General features: G+C 39.7%; 1 protein-coding gene across 1 annotated transcript in view; it reads left to right on the forward strand.

Moving 5' to 3' along the window:
• The first annotated feature begins 1,776 nt into the window (after positions 1-1,776).
• nuak1 (NUAK family, SNF1-like kinase, 1) overlaps positions 1,777-10,158 on the forward strand; it is a 22,720-nt gene continuing 14,338 nt past the window's right edge. The window contains exon 1 of the mRNA XM_015382337.1: positions 1,777-2,912. Coding sequence (XP_015237823.1) covers positions 2,643-2,912 — 270 coding nt within the window. The 5' untranslated portion in view covers positions 1,777-2,642. The remainder of the gene's footprint in view (positions 2,913-10,158) is intronic.

Below are 10,158 nucleotides of genomic sequence, written 5' to 3' on the forward strand. Positions count from 1 at the left end.
TCAAGTCCGATCTTCCTGCGTTCTCGCCAAGAACGGACTTGACGAGAACGCGAGTACGTACTCGCGTTCTCGTGAATTGAGAAACGCCCAATGTATGTAACGGTTATGGTTTTGATCTAGGCTCTAGAATACCCATAATTCCAAATTTTATTGTAAAAAATAAAATACTCAAATACTTTGTTCTTTTAAGATCTTTATTGCGGTTTGAAACATATATGAGTGTATTTTTTTTACCAACCGTCTAATGAACTATACACAGTTATTAACATAGTAATTAAAAGTACCACTGTCTGCTTTGCTACTGGTGTCGTGTTTAAACGGTTCACCATCATGTTGAAATCTGCCAGGTGTTGGGGTATAAATAAGGTCCTGTCAGTCAAGCTTGTATCATGTGGGTTTAAGAGGAATGTTTCGCACCACTACATCTGCAAAGAGACGTCCTAGTCCACAATAGCATGGGGGGCCACCCAGGTGCTAGTGACGGGGCCTCTAATAGGTTGGGGGCCCCTAAGCAACTGCAGTCTCTCCTTACCGTTAGTTATGCAATTGGTTGAATACTTTTGTCCCACTACAATGCATTTGATTGTTTTATCGCGTACCTCTATTTTCAATTTATAGCCCCCCCCGCGGCTACATCTGGCCACCCCTATGAAACATTTCTGGAGGCGCCACTGCTGACAGTCATACATGGGCAGTTCTAGAAAGGGCCCAACGGGGGCCAGTGGCCCTGTAAATCATGTCTTAGTCCCTGTTATGGCCCCTCTACTGAAGAAATAATACTTAAAAGAAATCCTAATGACGACATGCTGATAGGTCCTTTGGATCTATTTCATATTTTTTCTTTATAAATTATGTTTTGCTAATTATTTAAAAACAATAAGATGATAGCTTTAGAGGTATTGACAAAGGATCCAGGTTTTCATCTGCTAAATGCTTTATTTTTTTTTTTAAACAAATTAAAAAAACAAAAACTTTTACAGCTGAATTCAACAGTTTTTCTTGAGTTCTAATTCAGATTTTATGGAAAATTGTAATTTTAACTTAAATTAAGTGAAAAATATGTAACATTCCAACATTATGAATGTATATTGACCTCATAAGAAATAGAATTTTAATTAAACCTGATTGAATAGAAATTTCACTTCAAGCAGCTATCTTAACCTCTTAAAACCTACCGGGTCGTCAGTGAACAAATATAATACAAGCATACCTGCCTTTTCTCAAAAATGTCTTTATTACTGCTGTTCAAAAAAGACCCATCATTTCCGAGAATAAAAAAAAACAACAACTTTGAGTCATGTGTGAACTGATGCAGGTTGGTCTGTGTTCTAGTCACCCAATTTTAATGTATATATTAGGAAACTAGAGGGTGTTAACTTTCAATTAAATTTCAATTCAGTTTATTTATACAGCGCCAATTCACAACAGATGTCGTCTCAAGGCACTTTACAGTTCAACCAGATCATACAGTCAAATTGATTACAGTTCCTAAGTTATTTTTTTTTTCCATTTGGGTATGCAAAATAGGCGAGGATTACCCAAAATGAGGTGGATGTTAAGAGGTTAATATATTTGAATCCCTTGCCCTGTCTTTTATTTCATGCTATTCTGTGCCCCCATGAAAACATGCTGGCCCCCGGGTACATTTGGTCTGGAACCGCCACTGCAGTCATACCTGGCTACGCCGCAGAGCGTTCATATCAGATGAGGCTTTTGTATATGGGACAACACCGCTGGAAGGAGAGGCAGGGAGGAGCAGGAGGAGGTCTGCCCAAACTCCGCCTCCGGTCTCGGATCATCTCGCATTCCTTCTTCGCGGCCCCTCATGCCGTAGATTGATAGAGAGAAGGAAGCAGAAACACAGACAGGGCAGACGAAGAAGCAGAAGAAAGAAGAAGGGGCGCAGCGAAGCGACCATGGCAGTATCCACGACGCGCCAGCGCGAGACAGAGTCCGAGCAAAGCGCGCACCCTCCACCGCCCAGCAGAGCCCGGAGCATGCAGACGCACCACAGACAGCGTCTCGATGAATGAAAGCAGCCGTGTTACCTGGGCCGCGGACACAATGAGGGTCATCTTTACCCAAAACGCCGGTTTCGTCGCAGCTTTTTCGCCTTTCTTCTAATATTGGCAACGTTTAGGACGACAGATGACGTGAACAACGTAGAACTGACCGCAGTTAGATCGTGCCAATTTATTTATGTTTTTTTTTCTTCTTAAATAGATGAGGGGAGAAAAAAAAGCAGCATGCAAAAATAATACAGCCAGTATTTTAAAAACGAAAGCGTAATCAGATTGCGAAATCTGAAAACAGAATAGTCAATGTTTTATTAGCGACATTATTGGCATTTTAATATAATTTGTATGCATAATTATTATAGATCAGTGAGATATTTTAGTAATCGATCATCATAGCGCGATTAGAGCATAAATAGGTTAAATGTTTGTTCACTTTGATCAAAGCCAAATGATCAAACAAGACAATCAGTAAATGAATTATATATGTGATAACATCACTTTCTTTATTATTTGTAATTTATTTATTTATTATTACTATTATTAGGTCTATAAGTATTATCTTATCAATAGTTTTAGTTGGTAGTTTAGAAATATTTAGATTGTTTAAGACACCTCTCCAGAGAAATGGAGACCGCTTATTTATCCGCAAACCGAGAGGGCCCCCAGGGGCCCCAGAGAGGTCAAAGCTTAGCGGGTGTCCCCTCTCCTCCGGGCTCACCTGTCGGCGGATCACCGGAGGAGACCCTCTCTCCGGGTGATGGACGGCGGAGCTCGGGCGTGAAGAAGCACCACCACAAACACAACCTCAAACACCGCTATGAGCTCCTGGAGACGCTGGGAAGAGGCACCTACGGCAAAGTCAAGAAGGCTATTGAGCGGCAGACCGGCAGAGAGGTGAGCCCACTTCATAAGAGCCCCTCAGCAGCTGTAAATAAGCTGCCGGGGTGATTTAATGCTCCACAGAGGACCGTTTCTACATGCATGCTTGCAGCGCAAGGTTACATTTCCAGTCATTTGCAAAGAAATGCCACATAATATTTTCTTGCAGTATATTAAAGTAGCCTATGTGCAAATGATGATAGCCTTGCAGGAAGCGCAGTCTTTCATTAGAGGCGCGCGCTTGTCCTCCTGCCACCCCGCTGGGAATTTCCCCTACGCTCCAAAATGGGACCCATGGGGCCTGGGAGCTGCGCGGCACACGCCTTGTCCTGTTCATGGCCCCCCGACCGGATGTTAGGGTTCAGATCCGGCTACTGACAGACTGATGCGACTGCTGTAGAGTTACCCTCAAAATGACTCCTCAGAGGTCTGTTTCCTTTGTTTCAGTTTAGAGCAGGGGCGTTGCAACACATATAGGAGTACTGGGGCACAGGTTAAATATAAATTAAGTCCAGGCCATCACATACAATTTATATGCAAAAAATAAAGAAAGAAATACTTAAATAAAATAAAAAATATGGCAAATGATGATAAAATGAGTTCCAAACATTTTGTGTTGTTGTTGTTGTGGTTTTAGACATATTTGCATAAGTCAATGAATGTTTTCTTCAATTGTAGTCATGACAACTTTTGTCAAGAAATGTAATTGGGAAGTTTTACTAGGGACACAGAAGCTACATTCTGAACCATCAGAATTGACATTGAAAAAAATTAAGTTTTACTTCAGTTTATCAAATAGTAGTATAACAGGACTTGGACTTTGTCAGGACAACAAAATTGTTACATGGTGCTGTGTCATTAGTTAAAAGGGTGACCTCAAAACATTAATTCAATGCCTCAAAATGAACATTTTCAGACTTTTAAGGTATGAGAATATAGAGAAAGTTCCCCTAAAGTTGGAAGCCGTGTTGGGAAAGGGAAGCTTTGCCACCAACCATCACACCAATATCCAAAATGGCTGCCTATTATTTCATATTTAATAACTAACTAAGTTTATTTGGAATTTTGAAAATCTATCCTGTAAATCTGTCATTTTTAGCCCATGTTTGGGGTACTGAGACACCCCTAAAATAAGTTGTTTTTTATACAGTGTGCACTTTAAAAACCAAACAAATAAAACCAAAATAAATGATAAAAGTGTAAATACTATATAGTACTTGAACTTAATATTTGCAGAACTATGTGCTACCTACCTGCGATACTGGTGTGAGTGTCTGGTTTTAACTGCAATATTTTTGCAAAATGCTTAATTTATACTTAATACCAAAACACATTATCATTATTACTTTTTACTTCCCCGGCCAGGATTGTGTGTGTCTGTGTGTGTGCGTGTTCACATTTAGGTCAGTTTTCCACTTTCTCTTTCTTTTTTAACCTGATTAGCTGTTTGCATCATAGCAAACCCAACCATTGCTCATGTATCCTTACAGGCTTGAACATCATGGCAAAATATGACCCCTATGCTCACTCTGGCAAGGCACGTGGAACTTTCCATGAAGATCTGTATACAGGTCATATCCGACACCCCACCTCTCTCCCACTGGTTTCACAGCTCCTGATTATCAAAAATCATCTGATTATCTTTTGACTTTGTCGACTATTTAACTGTGAAAAAACTTTGGCTCATATGGTTGGCTTTGAATTTTTCATCACAAATCAGTAAAGAAATTCTGCAGTTTCATATTTCTTCACTTTTTTATGGTATGCATGGCATAGTATACATTTATGATATGATAACCTTGAAGAACAATGCCATAGTTGCATTAGATGTTATAAAGCTAATATAAGAACATGATTCAACTGCTTTTATTTAGCTCATGTACTTATTCTCACCATATTACCTATTACCAATGTAAACTCTACCTTTCACTTTCATCACTGCAGAATATTATACCATTTGGATGTTTTACTATTTATAGAATATTGCAAAAACAACAGCCTGGTTAAAGTGTAGCTTGCCAACAGTAGATTTATGTGTCAAATGATGGGTTGGGCTTTATTTGTTTCCACCATGTCACTGTCCATGTTTTACACCACCAGAAATTCAGGCTAAAAGACACAGATAGTGTCTAATTGCAGTAAAGATTATGAAAACTGCAATGTCCCCATGCATGATGATTTAGCCTAATTTTCCTGGCATATTTCCTTCTTTCAACATTTTTATCCGCCGCACTCATGCAGCACTAACAGAGCCTGACTTCCTCATAAGCCACGTGCGTCTGATGTTACGCTGTAGTGTTTACTCGACCTTTAACCCCAAGAGGAAGTCCCTCGTGTCCTTCTGGGAGATACAAGAGTCGTTTTCAGACCACTCACTCGTCAAATTCAATCACGGGAAGAGACGGACAAGATAAATGGAGGAAGCTGTGCTTCTGTGTGCGTCTGTCTGTGATGGAATTAACCGAATGCTCTGGATGAAGACTGATTAGATGTGGCTCCATCAGCGTATCAGTAAATGTAGCACAGAGTGTCTGCTTTAATCTGGAAAGCCATATGTTGCATTGCTGGGTAAAAGAGTTGGAATCCAACAAGTATATGAAGTTGATCGCTTTGATCGTGTGCAAATGTGACAAGCTTGTTTGATTTAGCATGCCTGCAGAAGATTTGCTGCTTGCCATTATATTCTGAAACACAGTGTGTTAGCCCCTATGTATTTAATGACATCTGTAGTAAAAAAAGACATGGTGACAGGCAGACCCTGAGTGAATACTGACACATGAAAGGGCATCCACAGCAGGAAATGAGATGGGAGGGAAGGTTAATATCCTGTATAGAGGAATCATCAGAGACAGGAGGAGGTGAGCTGTTAGCACAAGGGATAAAGAGAACCCCAGCACAATAACAGACAGGCTGCCTGGGTTGAAGGGAATAGAGTCACATAAATGTGATCTTAAAGCACCAGATTACATCATTCTCCAATAATGGCTTCAATGGGGAGGTGCACAGAAGGGGAAAAGAATCTAACATTCCTCTGCTGTATGCGGAGCTGCTGATGAGGTATTATGATTCCTGGCTGTGTTTGAGGATAAAGTTCTCTGGAAAAGTGACGAGCCTCTTCCTCCCTGTCCTGCTCTCTCTTCAATTGTCCCATTTATGACTCAGACACACAGTCAACACAACAGATGCTCTAACCTTAAGGCAACACAAAGATGGGTCAGTGTGTGATGAATACTTTTATGTGTTTTAATGGCCTGAGAAAGCACTGGAAGATGTCAGGCTCTACTGAACCGAGGCAAGAACTTTCACTTCAAACATGCTCCTTTCAGAGAGTGGTTTGGGGATTGTGGGTGAGGGGGTGGTTAGTAAGGGGGTGTGGGTTATGTTTCCCCAAACCTGGCATGGGGCAGCATGGGCAGCAGTACGGCGACTGTTTACTGTGACTGATGGTAATAAGGGATCCACTTAAGAACAAGCGGAGCTGTGTCAACTGACCCGACAAGGAGTTGATCCACAATCCTGTTAAATGTTCCATGTAGAGTTCTGGGCATGGGAATATGAGGAGCTTCATGATGGTAATACCTGGCTTATTTCAAGCCCAGTAAGGATGAGGTGGGTCAATAAGTTAGAGTAAAACTGCTTTGATTACTGATTGATTAATGCTATTCTGAGGGAAGGTTGTACTGCTGTAGAAAACATTTTGTCCCCCCTTACAGACTTCTTTTATTTTGCCCTTTTTGTCTCAATTACATAGATCATATAACCTGACTCCGTCAGATGGATTTGCTCCGTATATCCATCTGGAAACCTTCCGTTGAAGTAATTTTGTGAAGGGGCGAAAATACTGGTTAGCTGATTGGCCTATGTTGGTGATAGACGGGCCAAATAAACCAATCAGATCAACGAAGCATATGACGTACTAACAGAGCGACGACGAAAACACAACCACAAGCCAGGCTACTCTTGCGGAAGAGCAAAAACGTCTTTTCCTCTGAGAAAAGCCTCCAGAGCAGTGTTTTGCTCTTCTTTCAGTGAAGAAATACTCTGTAATTCCGATAAAAGTTGCTCGATAGCCACGCTAACGCTAGTTTCATCAGCTAAAGCCGCCATGTTCTTTAGACTGAACTGTCGCGCTTCTCGTTGCGTCACACCTCAACCCGCATCAAAGCCAACGCTGATTGGACGGTCGTTTGGTGAACGGCTCCACATTTTATTTAACGGAGAGTCTCCAGACTGATCTGCAAGTGAAACCTTGAAAGCTCGCGAGATCAGGATGGTCTCACGAGGCTATTTCATTTTCATTTATTTAATTTATTGTTTATTTGAAAGGGGACAATGTACATTAATCAACATTAAAACAATGTAAATATACCCGAGTTAGCTAAGGAGTGCTAATTTTCATCGGCAGTCCCCCAGCCAGATATTAAAAAGGCAACCTTAAAAATAAACACAAGTATAAAATCACAAGATTAAATTACAATACCAATTACATAAAAAACATAGATAGATCATATACTTTACAAGCGAATGTCAAACAAGATTACATGAGCAAATAAAACATTGAGTTTGAATAATTGTATATTTATTAGATGAAAAAAAATATATTTTCAAGCCAGCCCTATGTACATACATAAACACCCCCAAATAATAATAAAAAAAATTATTTATGACATATGTAGATCTAGCTTCTTTTATGAACCTCCTGGATAAGCCACTCACGTGCCATTAATAAATATTCAGCTGTTAGACTATAACTGATACTTGAGGTAATGGTTTCGATTACTGTTAATCATTACTTTTTGACTTTGTCCCCACAACTCTCCAAGAGCTTTAGCATCTCAGCTGTTATAGAAAAAAATCTTTGTTGGGAAATTTAGGGAAGTTATACTTCATTCCTTTTCAATGTAGACATTGCACACACTGATATTGCATTGGAGATTTGGAGGTTTGATATATTGTGCAGTTCTGCAGCCAGGAAGGAAGACAACTATCCTTAGATCAGGGTACGATGTGTGCTTATTTTGAACTGTTGCTTACTTCCTGTGGTCAGACAGTTATGTTAAAGTGATTTTGATATTCTACTCATCTGGTTGTAATTAAGCCTAGTTGTGGCTAAAGGTGACGCAAAATAAATGTAGTTATTTATCTTTAAGTCTTGATGAAAATGGTAAAATCATAGATAAAAAAGTTTATTGTTAGGGTACAGAAACTTCACAGCTCTGTATGCATAACTATTTATGATATTATATGAAAGGGGCAAGAAATTCTTACATCTACTATACAAAATGTTATTTATATGTAAAAAAAAAAAAAAGAAAAAGAAAAAAAAAAAGAGCAGTATATAAGGTATAAAACATTCTTAATTTAACAACAACAACAACTCAAACCAACAAATTAGAAACACAGGATGCAAATCAGCTTCTACGTTTGGTTATAGTTTAACGTCTTTAAATTCTGTGTAATCAAGGCATGGTCTGGACTGGAGTTATTCTGGATTGGGGTTATTTTTATTGATGTACATGGTAATTAGCTTGGCACTCGCTACCGCTTGTGGTTTTCCCGGCATGGGTTCCTTTGAAGGAGGCAGCCTTGCAAGAAGCGGACAAAAGTTTAAACTAACAGCATTTAGAGTGAACAGACGCTAACCAGGCACAATCAAAGAAGACCTACGACTCTATCCAGGATCTATATGCTGAAATTAGCATGATGTGCAAGCCTATGCACTCTCAATTGGTTTATTTAAAGAAGGCCGCTAAATTGTCACTTATGGAAAGCCTAGGCTGGCTGTTCTGATGCTTACAGTTGCGGCTGTTGGCAGCCTGATGGCATTGAAGAATCATCAAATCAAGTGTTGTTTGTAGCAGCTGGATTTCCGATTTCAGGCCCATTTAGCAGGCCAAGTGAAATTAATCACTCTCTCAACCTTTGCTCATTATCCTGATTCCTGTTTAAAACTCTCAGCAGGACCGTTTTACTGGCTGTTTGAAGTGAGGCCATTAGCTGTTCTTTATTAGAATGACTTAAAGTGGGTTACAGAGCTGTGATTACTGACCTCTCAAGGACTTTTTGACAGGTGGGGAAGCATGCTGTTATTAGCAACACTTTGTCTTTTGTTGGAGTCCCCTTACTTTTAGCACATTGACTGGTCGGCTTCTCCTTCTTTTATGACTTCACTTGATTCCAGCCTTCCATCAGGGTTTAGTTCCTCCAACCACATGCAAACCTGCTGAGGCTTTGCATATGGGTGCTGAACATTATCTTATCATAGCAGTGATGCTTCAATAGGTGTTTTGTCGCTTATCTCTGATGCTTGTTTGTGAACTGCTGACTTGCCACTATCAATTTTAAGCTGATTCAAATAATATATATGTATATATATATATATATATATATATAGCAGACCAGTAGTGGCTTCTGCTCTCTGAAACGGCAGCCTCTATAGTGTTAATTAAATCTAAGCATCACGTATTACATTAACAAATGTTGAAACACATAAAACACATTATTACAGTGGGGGAAAATAGCTGTTGTGAAACACTCTGAAATAATAAACTCCAGAAACCACGGCAAGAGTTCAGCCCAAGATGATCTGACTGAATGATCCCTTTTCTCTCTCAACTCATGAGGAAAACCTTCTCACTGTCTGTCTACTGTCAGTCAAAATATGCCTATTAACATTGATCAGCCAGCTTCACGACACGCCCCTGCGCCATAGACACCCTTAGAGGTTTAACCTCACTAGAACTGATGATTTTGCCGTATTATCCAATCGGGGCTCTACTTTATCCCTGGCAGCGTCGTTCTGCTCCTGAGTGAGGGGAGATAACATCCATGAGCGGGCTCAACAGCTTGATACAGATTAATGCACAGCATACTCATGAAATCAGGCACATTTTAGCTCATATTTAATGCAGTTTAATGCATATTTCACCAATAATTTAAAGAAATTTAAAGAGGAGATTTAGTCTCCCTATTATTCGTTGAGAAATAGGCAGTTTTTAAATTAACTACCTAAACATTTTGTGCTTCCTCTGATTATGTTTTAAAGCGCCTTACTGATACTGAAAAAAAGTGTAATTTATGCTGCATCTAGGGCTGTCCATGCTAGGGATGCACGATATTGGGATTTTGGCCGATATCCGATATGCCGATATTTTAAAACTCATGTAGCCGATAACCGATACCGATGTTAAAGCTGGACAAAAATAAAAAAAAATTGAAAATAGCAGTTTTGTTATCCATTTCTGACACTTTGAAAAATAAT

Source organism: Cyprinodon variegatus, unplaced genomic scaffold (assembly GCF_000732505.1).
Source record: "Cyprinodon variegatus isolate N-32 unplaced genomic scaffold, C_variegatus-1.0 Scaffold255, whole genome shotgun sequence".
Lineage (NCBI taxonomy): Eukaryota > Metazoa > Chordata > Actinopteri > Cyprinodontiformes > Cyprinodontidae > Cyprinodon > Cyprinodon variegatus.